At 46.1% G+C, this 19,256-nt stretch overlaps 1 protein-coding gene across 2 annotated transcripts in view; it reads right to left on the bottom strand.

The window, feature by feature from the left end:
- The window catches only part of TXNRD2 (thioredoxin reductase 2), a 169,251-nt gene that overhangs the window by 90,957 nt on the left and 59,038 nt on the right, over nt 1-19,256 (bottom strand). For both annotated transcript variants that reach the window (XM_040416326.1, XM_040416327.1), the window contains exon 9: nt 12,074-12,093. In XM_040416326.1, the coding sequence (XP_040272260.1) occupies nt 12,074-12,093 (20 nt within the window). The remainder of the gene's footprint in view (nt 1-12,073; nt 12,094-19,256) is intronic.

Genomic DNA, 19,256 nt, shown 5'->3' with positions numbered 1-19,256 from the left:
CCAAGAGAATCTTGCCATATGAGATCTCACTTTTTGTGGGACAAGTGTTTTTTTTTTATATTGCGGCATTTGATTTGCATTGCTTGAATTGGAAAAGGGGGAAAAAATTCTTTGTGGGGTGAGACAGAAAATAAAAAAACTTCATTCCAACATATTTTTTTTTTAGGTTTTGTGTTTATGGAGTTCACAGTGCGCTTACAAATAACTTGAAAGCCTTGTTTTGCGGGTCAGTACGATTAGGGTGACACAAAATCTATAGTTTTTCTTTTCATTGCCATATTCTGACAGCCGTAACTTTATTATTTTAGCATCTACAGAGCTGTGTTAGGTCAAATTTTTTGCTGTGTGAGCTATAGTCTTCATTGGTACCACTTTGGGGTACACATACATTTTTGATCACTTACAACATTTTTTGTGAGCAATGTGACCAAAAACCAGCAAATTGATTTTTTTTTCCCGTTACAGCTTTCAGGTGGTGATGCCTCTTATGTTATTTTTAATAGTTTATTTTATTTGTATATCTAAAATTGTTAAAGGGGTTGTCCGAATTATTTTTTTGTTCTTTCTATGTTCCTAACTAGGCAAATATAACAACTTTACAATTAACTCACTTTATCTGCAGTGCCTGGTTTATTAGATTTGACTGAGGGTCACATGACCTGTGAGGTCAGCTTCTCTCCCTGCTCTGATAAAGTTTGCTTACAAGCCTGTAACAACCTATTACTTTTTTTGTATTGATAATATTTTACTCTCGTGGTATGTATATTTCTTTATACGTATACATATATACATCTATACATGTATAAATATAGGGGCTAATTTTTTCCTCAGGGGGAATTTTTGATCTAATTTCTAAATATCTTCTATTAGAGAGGCAATATATTATGGCTTGTTTTTTATTTTTTCTGACTCTTTATGTCTTTTTATTTTTTAGGTTCATACCAGGTCATCAATCACTGGTCCATACACCCATCTCTAACTTCTCCCCCCACATTCCAGACACCCCTCCCAACAGCCTGGGCTTCCCCATCACTGCCACGGTAAGTATTTTCTTCTTCTTTTATTTTTTAGAGGTATATATCGTTTTTTTACTCTTTTTTGGGATTAGATTTTTCTCCTTTTCTTTATTTCTTCATTTTACTATATTTTTTAAGAGAAACATTTTCTCTCCCCACATGCGTGGTCTACTCCGCCCCTCTCTAGATAATCTGTCTACATAGCATTATTATTGCTGATCTAGAAGTGCTTTAATATATTATTATTTATGTCATTCTTTTTCTTTTTACTGCTACATTGTTCTACAGGAATGGTAGGAAGGTAAATCCTTCATTTATTCCAATCGGTGACAGTGATTTAAGCCGATATATCCACTTTGCCTCCTCCTGTTGTAATTTATTATCCACATCTCCTTGTCTAGGGCCTATTTTGACCCTCTGTATCCCCCAAATTTCTAGACCTGTTGGGCTCCCCTTGTGGTATTTGTTAATATGTCTCACTAGGGGTGTATCATCATCAGTATTGAGGGCACTCAGATGTCTCGAGCACTTGTATCCACTCCCTTAGCAGAACAGGGGGAGGGGCAGAGATCGTTTTTATTGCATGTAAACAAAGGGCCAGAAAAGAACCAGGGAAATGAGGAAATATATATTTTTTTTGCATAAAAGTTGCTTAGCTTAGTCATATATTGCTGCCCATCAGATTTTCAGTGCTATATATATATTTTTTTTATAACTCGGACAACCCCTTTAACCGCTTCCCGACCGCCTAACGCACGGATACGTCCTGGCGGCGGTCGATTCATTCCTCCTGGACGCATCCGTGCGTCATCTCGCGAGACGCGAGATTTCCTGTGAACGCGCGCACACAGGCTGGCTCCATTCAGAGGTCCGTATGTGTTTTGCGGATCCACTGATCCATGGATTGGATCCGCAAAACACATACGGACGTCTGAATGGAGCCTTACAGGGGGGTGATCACCCCATATAGACTCCCTGATAACCCCCTGTCATTGATCACCCCCTTGTAAGGCTGGCTCCATTCAGAGGTCCGTATGTGTTTTGCGGATCCACTGATCCATGGATTGGATCCGCAAAACACATACGGACGTCTGAATGGAGCCTTACAGGGGGGTGATCAATGACAGGGGGGTGATCACCCCATATAGACTCCCTGATCCCCCCCCTGTCATTGATCACCCCCCTGTAAGGCTCCATTCAGAGGTCCGTATGTGTTTTGCGGATCCACTGATCCATGGATTGGATCCGCAAAACACATACGGACGTCTGAATGGAGCCTTACAGAGGGGTGATCAATGACAGGGGGGTGATCACCCCATATAGACTCCCTGATCACCCCCCTGTAAGGCTCCATTCAGAAGTGCGTATGTGTTTTGCGGATCCACTGATCCATGGATTGGATCCGCAAAACACATACGGACGTCTGAATGGAGCCTTACAGGGGGGTGATCAATGACAGGGGGGTGATCACCCCATATAGACTCCCTGATCACCCCCCTGTCATTGATCACCCCCCTGTAAGGCTGGCTCCATTCAGAGGTCCGCATGTGTTTTGCGGATCCACTGATCCATGGATCGGATCCGCAAAACGCATACGGACGTCTGAATGGAGCCAGCCTTACAGGGGGGTGATCAATGACAGGGGGGTGATCACCTTATATGAACTCGCCATGCCCCTCATTGAATACCGTGGGGTGTCTTCTTTCCAAAATGGGGTCACATGTGGGTTATTTATACTGCCCTGGCATTTTAGGGGCCCTAAAGCGTGAGAAGAAGTCTGGGATCCAAATGTCTAAAAATGCCCTCCTAAAAGGAATTTGGGCCCTTTTGCGCATCTAGGCTGCAAAAAAGTGTCACACATGTGGTATCGCCGTACTCAGGAGAAGTTGAGGAGTGTTTTGGGGTGTCATTTTACATATACCCATGCTGGGTGAGATAAATATCTTGGTCAAATGCCAACTTTGTATAAAAAAAATGGGAAAGGTTGTCTTTTGCCGAGATATTTCTCTCACCCAGCATGGGTATATGTAAAAAGACACCCCAAAACACATTGCCCAACTTCTTCTGAGTACGGCGATACCAGATGTGTGACACTTTTTTGCAGCCTAGGTGGGCAAATGGGCCCACATTCCAAAGAGCACCTTTCGGATTTCACAGGGCATTTTCTACACATTTTGATTTCAAACTACTTCTCACGCATTAGGGCCCCTAAAATGCCAGGGCAGTATAACTACCCCACAAGTGACCCCATTTTAGAAAGAAGACACCCCAAGGTATTCCTTGAGGGGCATGGAGAGTTCCTAGAATTTTTTATTTTTTGTCACAAGTTAGCGGAAAATGATGATTTTTTTCTTACAAAGTCTCATATTCCACTAACTTGTGACAAAAAATAAAAACTTCCATGAACTCACTATGCCCATCACGAAATACCTTGGGGTGTCTTCTTTCCAAAATGGGGTCACTTGTGGGGTAGTTATACTGCCCTGGCATTTTAGGGGCCCTAATGTGTGAGAAGTAGTTTGAAATCAAAATGTGTAAAAAATGCCCTGTGAAATCCTTTGTAAGGAAAAAAAATAAAAATTAAAAAATAAATCATCATTTTCCGCTAACTTGTGACAAAAAATAAAAAGTTCTATGAACTCACTATGCCCATCAGCGAATACCTTAGTGTGTCTACTTTCCGAAATGGGGTTATTTGTGGGGTTTTTCTACTGTCTGGGCATTGTAGAACCTCAGGAAACATGACAGGTGCTCAGAAAGTCAGAGCTGCTTCAAAAAGCGGAAATTCACATTTTTGTACCATAGTTTGTAAACGCTATAACTTTTACCCAAACATTTTTTTTAATCAAAGACATGTAGAACAATAAATTTAGAGAAAAATTTATATATAGATGTCGTTTTTTTTGCAAAAAATTACAACTGAAAGTGAAAAATGTCATTTTTTTGCAAAAATTTCATTAAATTTCGATTAATAACAAAAAAAAGGAAAAATGTCAGCAGCAATGAAATACCACCAAATGAAAGCTCTATTAGTGAGAAGAAAAGGAGGTAAAATTCATTTGGGTGGTAAGTTGCATGACCGAGCAATAAACGGTAAAAGTAGTGTAGTGCAGAAGTGTAAAAAGTGGTCTGGTCATTAAGGGTGTTTAAGCTAGGGGAGCTGAGGTGGTTAAAGGGGGTGAATTTCATTTTTAATATTAGTTTTTTTACATTTTGTTTTACTGTCATTTTTAGTCCCCTTAGGAAACTTGAAATTGAGATCTTCTGACTGCTACCTGGCAGAGATCCGGCTGCTACCTGGCTGGGATTCAGTCTGACAAAAAAATGCTAGTGTAAAACTTTATTTCTCTTGCTTACATAGCGCCAACATATTCCGGGAGGCTGAGTAAACTAGTTCAAAATAACTTATTTCCATGCATTTCAAACATTATTTACTGCAGGTGCACTTGTTCGAATGCCAGTGTGAGGAATATGGATTATCATTTATTGGCAGCCCTGATTGTCATTTGATTCACCTTTTGGCATGTACAGTCAGTGTACATGCAAAATATGTTCTCAACCCCCAGCCATCTGATGTCAGCTAGCAAGGGAGGAAGCCCCAGGGGTCCAGGCTTCAAGGAGGCCCCAGGTGGATAAAGTCACACCTCAACCAGCCAGGTTGGAGGCAAGCTAATCCTGCAGGAAAACCCCCAGCAGGAGCTCTCAGCCCTTGCCCAGGATCAATGATACCTCCCAGACATGTTGGCACCTACATTTCATAAGGAATTATAAATCGTCCGTCCATCCCAAGAATATTTCGATTATCTTTTTGCAATCCTGGGACAAAGTCGAACATCCACGTGGTCCTGGCTTGATGCTACGATGACTGGGAGGGGAGATATACATATCTCCCCACAGAAATCAAATAACGGTACCATGATTGGACTTTAGTTGTAGCCGGAACCTAGGCGGATCAATTGGGCCCGGAAACATCTTCCTGTGACATTCTGGTCGGGGGCTATGAGCCCTAAGGGGTTTTATGGGTCATTTGCTGCCAGCACCAAAGAAGGAGGGGTGGACCCTTCCCAGAGGCGGGGAGGGGAGTGGCCAGCTACAGGTCATAAGCCCATGCAAGCCAGCCGGCGGTGTCTCTTCTGAAGGGGGTCACATCGTGCCAATGTGTTTGGAGAGACCGGGAACCAGCTGACATCACTGCCCCCCCGTGACTGCAGCCAAGAACTATTCAACCTCATAACCCAAAGAAACGTTCATCTACCCGGTAACTGACTTTTGCTCTGCTTAACCCTGTTGTACCTAAATACAATATGGTTGACGTGGATAGCTCACCACCTTTTCAGAATGAAAAAGGTGCTCTAGTCTTAATTGATCACACAATCAGTAAGAGGTAAAAATGAAAAAAACAAGATATAAGACTGGCACTCAATATGTGGGTCATATAAGAGTAGCAATTTAATACATTGTTCACAATAATAATAATAAAATCAGCACAAAATTATAACTATAAAAACTAAATATGTCTGCTCTAACTATACACAGTTGAATCGTTATCTATATCTGGGAATAGAACAGAAATATAAAACACAATATAAAATATCGATAAAAATGATAATCGCACATTAATCGCAAGGAGTGTATTAATCTCAGAATTGATCGCAAGAACCGTGTGAGAGCATATACACAAGGTTCCTTAATCCACTGTCACAAAGGAATTTGTGATTGGCATATGAAGACAAATCCTTTTGGTCTTGGCAATATTTAGGAGATAACATCCAATAGACGAAAGTATATTTCGAATCTCCTAGTGTTCCCCTGAATAGGAAAGGTCAGTCTCTAGGCTATACACACTGTGAACATACAGTGGTTCGATCCGGCAGAGACAGTCCTGTTATTAAGGTTGAGACTTTGCCAATAATATCGCTGGCAGTTGAATACAGGTGGTGAGTAAGGCAATGGTATGTATCTTACCCGTGGAGGATCAGGACCGATAGCTGGAGATTCTATCTCACAAGCCGCTACTCACCACACCATACAGCTTTCTTCTCTTGCCGTTAGGGTCCTCGATCGCAAGTGCGTATCACGTGGTTGCTATCAAAGAATCGCGAGAGTAGCCTATTCAGTCCTGTTATCATCGAACAGTTTCCAGATAGAAAGTTATGGAGTGCTCCAACCCTTATTGTTTGTTCAATGTTCCACGGTGTGTCCGATTAATGTCGTTATGGGGGTGGATTACGCCAGACGCGTTTCGGGGACCTCTCTCCCCTTCCTCAGTGGCTCTGAGTAGCGGCTTGTGAGATAGAATCTCCTGCGATTTTTATCAATATTTTATATTGTGTTTTATATTTCTGTTCTATTCACAGATATAGATAACGATTCAACTGTGTATAGTTAGAGCAGACATATTTAGTCTTTATAGTTATCATTTTGTGCTGATTTTATTATTATTGTGAACAATGTATTAAATTGCTACTTCTTATATGACCCACATATTGAGTGCCAGTCTTATATCTTGTTTTTTTCATTTTCACCTGTTGTACCTATATCACCTGTATCTGTAACCTCAGACCACTGTATATATTCTCTGTGTATATTGTGTCATCTAGTGTGCCCTAAGGCGATTAAATATATAATATAATCTTGTGCTGTCTTGTATCTCGATCACAAATCCCCACATCCGTGTTTCGGCCTAGTTATAAGCTACCTCGAGTTTCTTTCTCATCCTATATAATTCCGTCAGCGGACCGGGCTTATATCAAACGAGAAGCTGGTGGCAGATTTCCCGGGCTGAGAAGGCACTGTTTCAAGACGGCAGTGAAAAGGCTCTCTAAGCTTGTTGCCTCTCTGTGCCCGCGTGGACCGGAGGTGTCTGTGTAAACTGTACCAAGCTGACCTTACCTGCTCCTCTGGAGGGCGTAACGTCACGCTTTGGTAACAAGTGACCATACTGCGTCTCGTGAGCTCAACGTAGGTGACGCCAAGCGGGAACGAGGTGTGGTATTCGTCACATATTGGTGGCAGCAAAGTGGGATCGAGATACTAGTGTGTGTGAGTGTGAGACCCATACTCCCAGACACTAAAGATGACCAGCAGTAGCTTTTGCCGCTGGAGTCTTAAGATCAGCTCAACACTAGACAGTCTGAGTGCAAATACAATAAGGTGTGGGTGCATCAGGTTGCAGGCTGTGTCAGTGACCACCAGTTGCAATGACGGCCAGTTACACACAAAGCAAGGCTAAAGAAATGGCCGAAGCTATGAATCATGGCGTGGAGGACGCAGTCCAGATAGGGGGCCGAGAGGAGGTAGAAGGCAACTTTATTCAAGACGAGGGGGAGCACAGCCAAAGTTCCCCAAGGAGCCAGTTGCCGGAGGTGAGGTCCACGGTGGGCCTCTCTCCACCTGCCCATCCCCATAGCCTGGCAGACTCGGCTGCTCTCCTACAAGCTGCCCTGGACCGTCTCCACTCCGGAGACCAGGCAGCCTCTGAGCTGGACACCTTTTTGTTGGCATTTGAGACGGCCTGCCATCAGTACCAGGTGCCAGAGGACCAGTGAGTCAGATACCTCACACCACGGCTCAGGGGAAAAGCCCTTGAAATCTTCGGGTACCTGCCCAGCGAGACCACCCTGAGCTATGAGGACATCAAACAGGCAGTACAATTTAACCCCTGAGTCGTACCGGAAAAAGTTCAGGAATTTGCAGCGGGGTTTTACCCAGAGCTGGGCTAATCACATGTGGGCCTTGCTGAGAGCGGTCGACCAATGGAACACAGGATTGGAGCTCACCACCATCCAGCCGCTAAAGGAGCTCATCGCCACAAAGCAGTTTTTGTGGAATTGCCTAGAGGATCTCCAGCAGTATCTTAGTGACCGGAAGCCAAAGGTGGGCTCCGCAACAGCAGCCCTGGCTGATGAATACACCAACAACAATACTTCAGAGGCCTGGAAACCTGTCGGCTGGAGAGGGGTTAAGACACTCTGTCCCTGCCCCTAGGCCCAAGTGGGCACCGGCCCCGGCTCCACTTTCCACTTTGCCACCTGTGTAAGCAGCCAGGACACTTCAAGGCCACGTGTCCCCAGCGCCCGAGGGACCCGTCCCAGTCATCGACCCGGAAACTGTCCACTGTCTTGTGTGTGGGTGGGGGTGGTGGGAGGTCCCTTGACAATGTTCAACCGGTCACCATGGGCCAGGCCGTGGCCATGGGACTTAGAGTCAGCGGCGCTGAGATGACACTGGTACGGCCTGAACTGGTGGCACCCCATGATTTACTGCCCGGGAGATCCCTTACCGTCTCCGGGATTGGAGACGTAAAACCGGCGCTGACCGTCGCCAAGGTCTATTTGGACTGGAGCGTCAGTCAAGGAGTAAGGGAGGTGGGGGTATCTGCAAATATCCCCACCAGTGTTTTGCTGGGGACGGACCTGGGGCTGCTTGTTTCTAAGTACGTAGCCGCTGACACCCCGAGGTCTCCACAGATTCCACAGAATGTGATGTAATGTGCACGCCTGATAATACTGTGAATGTTCATAACATGCCTGTTGATGGGGATGTGGGGGATGTAATGTGTACCTCTCCCCTCAGTGGGGAGGGGGTCATTCCTGCCAGCTGTGCTGAGGCCCCAGGGTGTGGCCAGCAAGCCTGCTGGAACATGTTGTCCTCCGGTGTGGTGACTGAGGGGACAAGCAGGGGGCAGACAGCTGCGGGGGAGGAGGATGCAAATGAGGTCAGGGCTGGCCCAGGAGAAGTAGGGCTGCCAGGTGAAGCCTCAGTGCAGGGTTACTCCACCACTGGGATGTCAGAGGGCCAGGTTAGTCCGTCTGGACTGGCGACTTGGTCGGAAGCAGAGGGGAAACAGGCACTACCAGCAGAGACAGCGGCCATAGCTGCTGTCACGCGCAGTGGTAGTGCTGGGGCCCTAGGGGCCTCTCAGGGGTCTGATGGCTTTCCCCCTTCCAAGTGGCTGCAGAGGCCAGGAGACAGGTCCCGGGGATGTGGCAGTCTCGTCAATTCTGGCCACGCCCAGTCAGGAGTTTCAAGCAGCGTTAGTGGCTGACGCCAGCCTGAACGCTCAAGGAGCAACCGGAACAGCCCCCCTTGAACTCAGACCTCAAGCAGATGGTCTGGGAACAATGACAGCTGTACCGGGTCACGGTCCAGCAGGGTTCACCAAAGGCGTGGCCTAGGAACCAACAGCTACTGGTACCCTATCAGTTCAGGACGGATTTGTTGCGGGTTGCGCATGAGATTCCGATGGCTGGACACCTAGGGGTCGCTAAAACAAAGGCCAGATTAGCCCAGCATTTCTACTGGCCAAAAGCCCCACTGGTAACGCTGCCCATAATTGAAGAGCCTTTCAGGAGGGTGGCTTTGGATCTGATTGGACTGCTGTCCATTCCCAGCAGCTCCGGGAAACGCTTCATATTGACGTAGTAGACTACACCACCCGATACCCGGAGGCGGTAGCCTTGTCATCCATTCAGGCAGACAAGGTGGCCACCGCCTTGCTGGAGATTTTCTCCAGAGTGGGTTTTCCCCAGGAAATGCTCATCGACCGGGGGACCCAGTTCATGTCGCAATTGATGGAGTCCCTCTGCAGGCAAACACAGATGTAACATCTGGTGACCAGCCCGTACCACCCACAGACCAACGGCCTGTGCGAACGGTTTAATGGCACCTTAAAGCAGATGCTTAAAGGGGTTCTGCACTTTCATTTAACTGATGATCTATCCTCTGGATAGTTCATCAGCTTCTGATCGGCGGGGGTCCGACACCCAGGACCCCCACCGATCAGCTGTTTCAGAAGGCAGCGGCGCTCCAGCAGCACCGCGGCCTTCTCACTGTTTGCCGCCGGCCCACTGACGTCACGACTAGTATCAACTAGCGTGGGCGGGGCTAAGCTCTGTTCACTTGAATGGAGCTTAGCCGCGCCCACGCTAGTTGCTACAAGTCGTGACGTCAGTGGGCCAGCGGTAAACAGTGAGAAGGCCGCGGCGCTGCTGGAGCGCCGCTGCCTTCTGAAACAGCTGATCGGCGGGGGTCCCGGGTGTCGGACCCCCGCCGATCAGAAGCTGATGATCTATCCAGAGGATAGATCAGAAGCTGATGATCTATCCAGAGGATAGATCAGAAGCTAGGGATCCTAGGGATCCAGAGGATAGATCATCAGTTAAATGAAAGTGCAGAACCCCTTTAAGATGCTGGTTGACTCCCACGGGCGTGACTGGGAGCGGTACCTCCCACATCTGCTGTTTGCCTACCGAGAGGTCCCACAGGCCTCCATGGGGTTCTCCCCTTTCGAGTTCCTGTACGGGCGACGTGTGCGGGGGTCCCTGGCTCTGGTAAAAGAAGCCTGGGAGGGTGGGTCAAAAGGTATGGGTACTGGTCTCCGTACCTCAGGACAAGCTTCAGGCGGCCTGGAAAGGCCCATACCTCGTGCCTCAGCGCCTCAATGCCGTGATGTACCTGGTCACCGGACCACGCCCCGGGGAAGGCAGAGGGCCTTTCACGTGAACATGATAAAGGGACATCATGAGAGGGAGGCATGTGCCCTCCCTGTCTGCAACCTCCCAGAAGAGGGGGAGTACATGCTCGCCCAGGTGACGGCCAGGATGTGGAGGTGGGCCAACAGCTCTTGAAGGACCAATGGTCCCAGCTATGGGCCACCCTTCACCCCTTCCGGGAGTTGTTCAGCAACAAGCCCGGTAGGACAGAGTTGGCCGTCCATCACGTGGACACTAGGGATCACCCCCCAATCCGGCGTTCAGAATATCAGGTTTCCTTGGAGGTGCAGCAGCACATGCGCCAGGAGATTGACAAGATGCTGAAGCTGAGGGTCATCCAGGCATCCAACAGCTCTTGGGCCCCGCCTGTGGTCCTCGTCCCAAAGAAGGACCAGACCACCTGGTTCTGCGTGGACTACAGGAGACTCAATGCTGTCTCGGTCACCGATGTATGCCACGCATCGATGACCTGCTCGATCAGTTGGCCAGGGCCCAGTACCCATCATGGATCTGAGCCGGGGGTACTGGCAGATTCCCCTGACCCGTGAGGCGCGGGAACACTCTGCCTTTATCACCCCCTTTAGATTGTACGAATCCACGGTGATGCCCCTGCCACTTTTCAGCGAATGGTCAACACGCTGCTTAAGGGACTTGAAGAGTACGTGGCCCCGTACCTGGATGCCATTGCCGTCTTCAGTCCCACCTGGGAGGATCACCTCCCTGGCCCCAGGGGTCCAGGCTTCAAGGAGGCCCCAGGTGGATAAAGTCACACCTCAACCAGCCAGGTTGGAGGCAAGCTAATCCTGCAGGAAAACCCCCAGAAGGAGGTCTCAGCCCTTGCCCAGGATCAATGATACCTCCCAGACATGTTGGCACCGCCCCCCCCCCCCCCCCCCCCCCCCCGTGACTGCAGCCAAGGTCTATTCCACCTCATAATCCAAAGAAACTTTCATCTACCCGGTAACTGACTTTTGCTCTGCTTAACCCTGTTGTACCTATATCACCTGTATCTGTAACCTCAGACCACTATATATATTCTCTGTGTATATTGTGTTATCTAGTGTGCCCTTAAGGCGATTAAATATATAAAATTAATCTTGTGCTGTCTTGTATCTCGATCACGAATCCCCACGTCAGTGTTTCGGCCTAGTTATAAGCTACCTTGGGTTGGTTTCTCACCGTATATAATACCGTTAGCAAACCAGGCTTATATCAAACGAGAAGCTGGTGGCAGATTTCCCGGGCTGAGAAGGCACTGTTTCATGGCGGCAGTGAAAAGGCTCTCTAAGCTTGTTGCCTCTCTGTGCCCGCGTGGACAGGAGGTGTCTGTGTAAACTGTACCAAGCTGACCTTACCTGCTCCTCTGGAGGGCGTAACGTCATGCTTTGGTAACAAGTGACCATACTGCATCTCGTGAGCTGCAGTTTCAATTTGGGGATGCAAATTTTTTTTTGTGCAATATTTATAGAATTTCAGTATTATCTGCAAACCACCCACCATGATTGTTTTATCATCCAAAAAATGTCATAAGCAGGAATAAGCCTCCCACATGGTAAAGGATACAGCTGGCTCCAACCACCAATCTGTAAAGAAAGTAAACAGAAAATGTTTTTTTTATTGTATGCCACACCTGAATAATATCCTAATTACTGTACGATTACAAGATTAGAGGCATAATCTGCCCGTCTATTACAGAAAACAGTAAACAGAACGCCTTCCAAGCTCATAAAATCAGAATGCATGATACTGAATAGAGAAGCCTTACTTACTGCAGGAGTCAGCTCTCACTTAATGCTGCAATAAAAGTAGTAAATACCTGACAATCAGCATTTCCCATAGATGACTGCACGGAAGTGTACACAAAATATTTTACTCATGAATTTTATGTTCAGGCATTTAAAATATTTCATATATAATTTCTTCCCCGAGTAGTCAAAATATCACTAACATATTTCCATGTTACTCTTTGAAGAAAAGATGTTGCAGCCTAAAACTGGCCATGCATATTAGACGTATCAGCAGGATGGGCCCATCAACTAAAATATATGGACACCTCCCAAATCGCCCCTGACCATAGATGTCAGAGGAGATGTAGATCAGACTGTTGGATTTTAATTGCCCCACCCTTTTGTTTTCAGGAAAACCTGCTGCCAGAGGAGTCTGGTAAACGCTTTCTTCCCTCTCCCTGTTCAGGATACCTGCATGCTCAACCAAGCGAAGAATGCATGTGTATGAAAGAGTCAGGAGAGTTTAGCCTTCGTCTTTTTTTCCTTTACTTATCAAATAAAGGCCATTATATCACTTAGCGGATGCTAAAAAAGCATTTAATACAAATTCTAATTTCTCCACTCACCCATTCATTGCTCCAATTGGTTTCCTACATTCTCTTCAGGCTGGCACCTCTGGGGGTATGTAATTTCTAAGTGGACATATCTTTTCTAAGGGAACATGTCTTTTCTATTGCAGCTCTCTAACAGTAGATATGGCTGGTGGCAGTTGAAGGTTTGAACGGAGCATGTGCTACCACCTCAGTAGGTGGATGTGCACATTACTATTCAGATTAAACACCAGGGGGCACCAATATAATGAAGTATAGAGAATAGCTCAAAAATTGATCACTTTTTTAAAAGAAAGTAAATTACAAAAGTAACTAGTTTTTCATGACAAATTATATTAAAATAACATTTAAAGGTGGCACAACCACTTAAAGTGAATTTTGTTCGGACAACACACCCTGTTCATACGACCTGTTATGGCATATGGATGTCAACAAGAGAGGGGTCCCGCACTCTGGAATCCCCATTTTCTTTACAGATAATAGCAAAACAGCATCAGTACCACAAGACATTCTTGGATGCTGCATCGTTAATTGGGTAGGCCCAAACTTTATATCTAGGGTGGATACAGTGATGTTCGTTGACCTGTTTGGTGCATTTCCTCCTTAAGGCATATTACTCTAATTGGCTTAATGTATGGGATGATTTCTAAGGTGGAACAACTGTATCTTGGGAGCTGAATTAAAAGCCTCAATCACAACGTATTCTGAAGCAAATTTGCCATGTAAAGCACACAATGGTCACAACTCTAAAGGCAGCTCTAAGGGCTGTATTACAGTAAAAAAAAATTGCAGGAGATTGTCGGGAAGTAAGCGTTGCTTCCCGGCAATCCCCTTCTCGTTAGTGAAGACCATTGGTAGTACATGCAGCGATCTCCCCCACGGTATGGGGAGGAGCAGTCGCTAATGACATCACTCGCCCCCATACTCAATCCTTGTTTGCCGGCAGCAGACTGTGATTGCACACATGACCTGCCGCTGGAAAACAATGATTTTAAAACCTGCTTAAAAATTCAGATAGCGGTGGCAGTATTACACTGCCAGATCATCGCTAATGAGCGCTCCTATGAATGCTGGTTAGCATTTATCTTGCCAACCATCAGCCAGTGTAATACAGCCTTTATTGTAATCCCATGACAACAGTATGTTCTCTAAGTCAGTGGTCCCCACCAAGGACCGGTTTCATGCAAGACAAGTTTCCCAGGGACCGGGGGGGGGGAGAAGGGGGCGGGGGTTCTGGGGCGGGGCTTAGGGGGTGGGGGAGGCTGACTGATTCACACGCATAACAAAACACAAGGTGCATATTAAAATATATAACACTATATAATGACTATATAAACTGACTATGGTCTCTGCTGCACTGGTCTCTGCTGCACTGTACCGTATTTCGCCCTATAAGATGCACCTAGTTTTAGAGGAGAACAATAAGAAAAAAATATTTTTCATTACACCTCAGGTCAGACCAGCAATCAGACCCCCAATGTTAATCAGACCTCAGATCAACCCCCCAAACCTTTAGCCATCTATCAGCCCCCAATGTCAGCCATAAACCCCCCCCCAATGTCAGCCATAAACCTCCCCAATGTCAGCCATAAACCCCCCAATGTCAGCCATAAACCCCCCCAATGTCAGACATAAGCCCCCCAATGTCACCCATAAGCCCCCCAATGTCAGCCATAAGCCCCCCATTAGCCCCTCATGTCAGCCATAAGCCCCCATTAGCCCCTCATGTCAGCCATAAGCCCCCCATTAGCCCCTCATGTCAGCCATAAGCCCCCCATTAGCCCCTCATGTCAGCCATAAGCCCCCCATTAGCCCTTCATGTCAGCCATAAGCCCCCCATTAGCCCTCATGTCAGCCATAAGCCCCCCATTAGCCCCTCATGTCAGCCATAAGCCCCCCATTAGCCCTTCATGTCAGCCATAAGCCCCCCATTAGCCCTCATGTCAGCCATAAGCCCCCCATTAGCCCCTCATGTCAGCCATAAGCCCCCCATTAGCCCCTCATGTCAGCCATAAGTCCCCCATTAGCCCCTCATGTCAGCCATAAGCCCCCATTAGCCTCTCATGTCAGCCATAAGCCCCCCATTAGCCCCTCATGTCAGCCATAAGCCCCCCATTAGCCCCTCATGTCAGCCATAAGCCCCCCATTAGCCCCTCATGTCAGCCATAAGCCCCCATTAGCCCCCCATTAGCCCCTCATGTCAGCCATAAGCCCCCATTAGCCCGTCATGTCAGCCATAAGCCCCCCATTAGCCCCTCATGTCAGCCATAAGCCCCCCATTAGCCCCTCATGTCAGCCATAAGCCCCCCATTAGCCCCTCATGTCAGCCATAAGCCCCCCATGTCAGCCATAAGCCCCCCATTAGCCCCTCATGTCAGCCATGATTAGCCCCTCATGTCAGCCATAAGCCCCCCATTAGCCCCTTTATGTCAGCCCCATGTCCCTCATGTCAGCCCCATGTCCCCCAGGTCAGCCATCAGCCCCCAGTGCAAATAAAATAAAATAAAAAAAACACTTACCTCTCCTGCTCCTGGTCACCATCGCGATCCTCTTCATTCTGCTGTCGGCTGGCTGTGTATAGCGGCGCACAGCGTGAGGTCACAGAGAGACCTCACGCTGTGCGCAGCCCTGCACAGCCGATAGCCAAGCCGAGGACCAGGAAGCGTTGAGTACAGATCATTCACCGCTCCCTGGTCCTTCTGTACTAATGAAGCGCTTCCATAATGGAAGCGCTTCATTAGTACAGAGTTAAAGACTGCCCTGATCGCCGCGGCCCGGCTAACAATCCTCCACGGCCCGGTCCTGGGCCGCGGCCCGGCGGTTGGGGACCGCTGCTCTAAGTGATCAGCACTAGTAATTATGAGAGCGGTGGGTTCATCTGACAATCGAATGTACAATTGTGTTCAAAATAATGGCAGTGTGTTTAAAAAAGTGAATAAAGCTCAAAATCCTTCTAATAGCTTTTTTTTCCATACACACAAATGCATTGGGAACACTACACATTCTATTCCAAATCAAAGCATGAAGAAAAATATATAAAATTTGTGTTGTCCCCCTAAAAAAAAAATTAAGAAAAGTCAATATTACTGTTCAAAAAAAAATACCAGTGTTTGTATTCTTCTTTACAAACTCAAACATTCACTATATAAACTGAAAAATGTTTGAATGTATACAGGCAAAGCCCCGGATTCACCAGATTTCCTCCTTCCACAACAGCTCCTGTGAGACATCAAAAACCGCACCAATAGTGAAGCACTGTGAATACTGCTCACCCACACTTTAAGCTGATTATACTCACAAGCGCAAATGGAATGCAGGCACATCAAACCAGTCTGTAGATCTTAAATTCCTCCTCTCTTCTCCTGTAGTACCTTTTAAAGTCGGTCCAATAGTGAAGAACCGTCATTCACTTTTATTATACTCACATGTGCAAGTTAAACTTCACACAATAATAAAAAAATCACAGCTTAGTGTTTCTGCCCGACCGGGTTTCGCTCCAAGCTTCATCAGGGGCGTAACCTCAAACTTCCACATGCGGCTTTAACTACCCTCATATTAACTACCTTCCTCTCTTTAATTAAAACTTCTATAAAATAGCTATTAAAACACTATCAATAAGGGTCCATTCACACGTCCGTGTGTGTTTTGCGGATCCGCACATCGCCAGCACTTAATAGAAAATGCCTAATCTTGTCCGCAATTGCGGACAAGAACAGGACATTTTCTATTTTTTTCGGGAGCGGAATTGCGGACCCGGAAGTGCGTATCCGCAATTCCGGATCCGGGCTGCACATCGTGCGGCCCCATAGAAATGAATGGGTCCGCAATTCTGTTCTGCAAAATGCGGAACAGAATTGCGGACGTGTGAATGGACCCTTACTCTTAAAACACCCTCGAGTTATATATCAGATGCATATCACACATCCTTTCTTTACATCTACCACTTTACACTATCTCACATTTCATTCATCAAAAGGTCCATTCAGAAAAATCTTATCCTACAATGTCCTGCCAGGGGAACATAACGTGGTTCTTACTGACGTATCCTGTACGAATAGGTGGACCCAACTTTACAACTCACTCCAATAGTGGAGTGTGAATTGTCGCAAAGTGAGTCAACCTAATCCACCAAGCACGGTTTCAAATCAAATTCTACATTTAGACCCTGTGGTTGAATAGTGACTAACTCATATATCCACCCGCCAGTTTCCCTTCACCAATTATATTCCCAAAAAGGTTGTTCCTCTTGGTTTTTTTTGGTGGGCATTTTTGAAATGTAACGAGATCTCATGTGTTTCGAAACCCTTTTTTAAATTTCTTCTATGCTCTTGCACCCGGGTTTTCAACTTTCTCGTTGTCTAAGGTCACACAGTCCGGCAAATTGAGAATTTGGCGAATATACATCGATGACTGTCTGCTGGTCTGGGAAGGGGAAAAAGAAGGTCTGGAGGAACTGATTGGGAAAATTACTGGAACTTAAAATTCACAAGTAGTATTAGTAATGAGGCGGTGAATTTTTTTATATTTAGTTATATATGTAGAGGGAGGACGCTTTAAAACTAAAACATATTTTAAGGATACAGATGTGAACGGGTACATAGATGCAAAAAGCTGGGCGGTGCTTAAGAATGATCTGGTCTTGGGCAATGAAATCCCAGATCGCCCTGATGTGATTTTTAGAAAAGCCCCTAACCTCCGCAATCACCTAGTACACAGTGCCATTCCTGTGGATAGTGGGAAGAAAGGACAGAAAAAATTCTCATGGTGTGGATTTTGCCTTCAATGTAAGAATAGGAGAAATGACAAAAGAGAGAGAGACAGGTGTCCATAGTACATTCAAATAAAAAAAGATAAGGATTTTAAAGTCGTAGGGGAAATGACATGTGAGAGCTCAGGGGTGGTCTACATTCTGGAGTGCCCATGTGGCCTCCAGTATGTAGGTCGCATAATGAGAAAGTTGAAACCTGGGTGCAAGAGCATAAAAGAAATATAAAAAAGGGTCTCGAACCACATGGGGTCTCGTTACATTTCAAAAATGCCCATCAAAAAAACCCAAGATGAATGACCTTTATGGGAATAGAATTGGTGAAGGGAACTGGCGGGGGGAGACACTGTAGCGAAGATAGACCGCCGGGAAGCGAGGTGGATAAATAAGTTAGCCACAATTCAACCGCAGGGTCTGAATGTAGAATCTGATTTGAAACTGTGCTTGGTGGATTAGGTTGACTCACTTTGCGACAATTCAAACTCCACTATTGGAGTGAGTTGTAAAGTTGGGTCCACCTATTTGTACAGGATAGGTCAGTAAGAACCACGTTATGTTCCCCTGGCAGGACATCGTAGGATAAGAGTTTTATGAATGGACCTTTTGATGAATGAAATGTGAGATAGTGTAAAGTGGTAGATGTAAAGAAAGTAGGTGTAATATGCATCTGATATAGAACTCGTGGGTATTTTAAGAGTAAATGGTAGTGTTTTAATAGCTATTTTATAGAGAGGAAGGGGAGGGGTAATATGAGGGTAGTTAAAGCCGCATGTGGAAGTTTGAGGTTACGCCCCTGATGAAGCTTGGAGCGAAACCCGGGTCGGGCAGAAACACTAGGCTGTGATTTTTTATTATTGCGTGAAGTTTTACTTGCACATGTGAGTATAATAAAAGGATTTTATGTTTGAGTGAATGACTGTTCTTCACTATTGGACCGACTTTTAAACCTCTTAGGTACTACAGGAGAAGAGAGGTGGAATTTAAGATCTACAGACTGGTTTGATGAGCCTGCATTCCACCTGCGCTTGTGAGTATAATCAGCTTAAAGTGTGGGTGAGCAGTATTCACAGTGCTTCACTATTGGTGCGGTTTTTGTTGTCTCACAGGAGCTGTTGTGGAAGGAGGAAATCTGGTGCTTTGCCTGTATACGTATAATTGGATGGTTCAACCCAAAAAGGTCACCTCATCTAAATATTAGGATTTTGCGCGGTCCTACAGAAACACATATTGACTTTGTGAATTTAGCTCACTTCACATTTGGGACCTGCTGCGGCAACCAACTGAGGCAACGTATTGGAGTTTTTTTGTATTTATATGAAAAATGTTTGAAGATTTTGCTTTCCTTTGAATCACTTAACTAATATTTAGTTGTATAACCACTGTTTCTGAGAACTGATGTATATCTGTGTTGTATGGAGTCAACCAACTTCTGGCACCTGTGAACAGGTATTCCAGCCCAGGAAGATTGGACTACATTCCACAGTTCTTTATTTCTTGGTTTTGCCTCAGAAACTGCATTTTTTATTTCACCCCACAAGTTTTCTATTAGATTAAGATCCGGGGATTGGGCTGACCACTCCATAACGTCAATATTGTTGGTCTGGAACCAAGATGTTGCACGTTTACTGGTGTGTTTGGGGTCA

The sequence above is a fragment of the Bufo bufo genome, chromosome 2 (assembly GCF_905171765.1).
Source record: "Bufo bufo chromosome 2, aBufBuf1.1, whole genome shotgun sequence".
Taxonomy (NCBI): Eukaryota; Metazoa; Chordata; class Amphibia; order Anura; family Bufonidae; genus Bufo; species Bufo bufo.
Note: the sequence above shows the minus strand (reverse complement) of the source record. Positions and strands in the feature narration are given on the sequence as shown.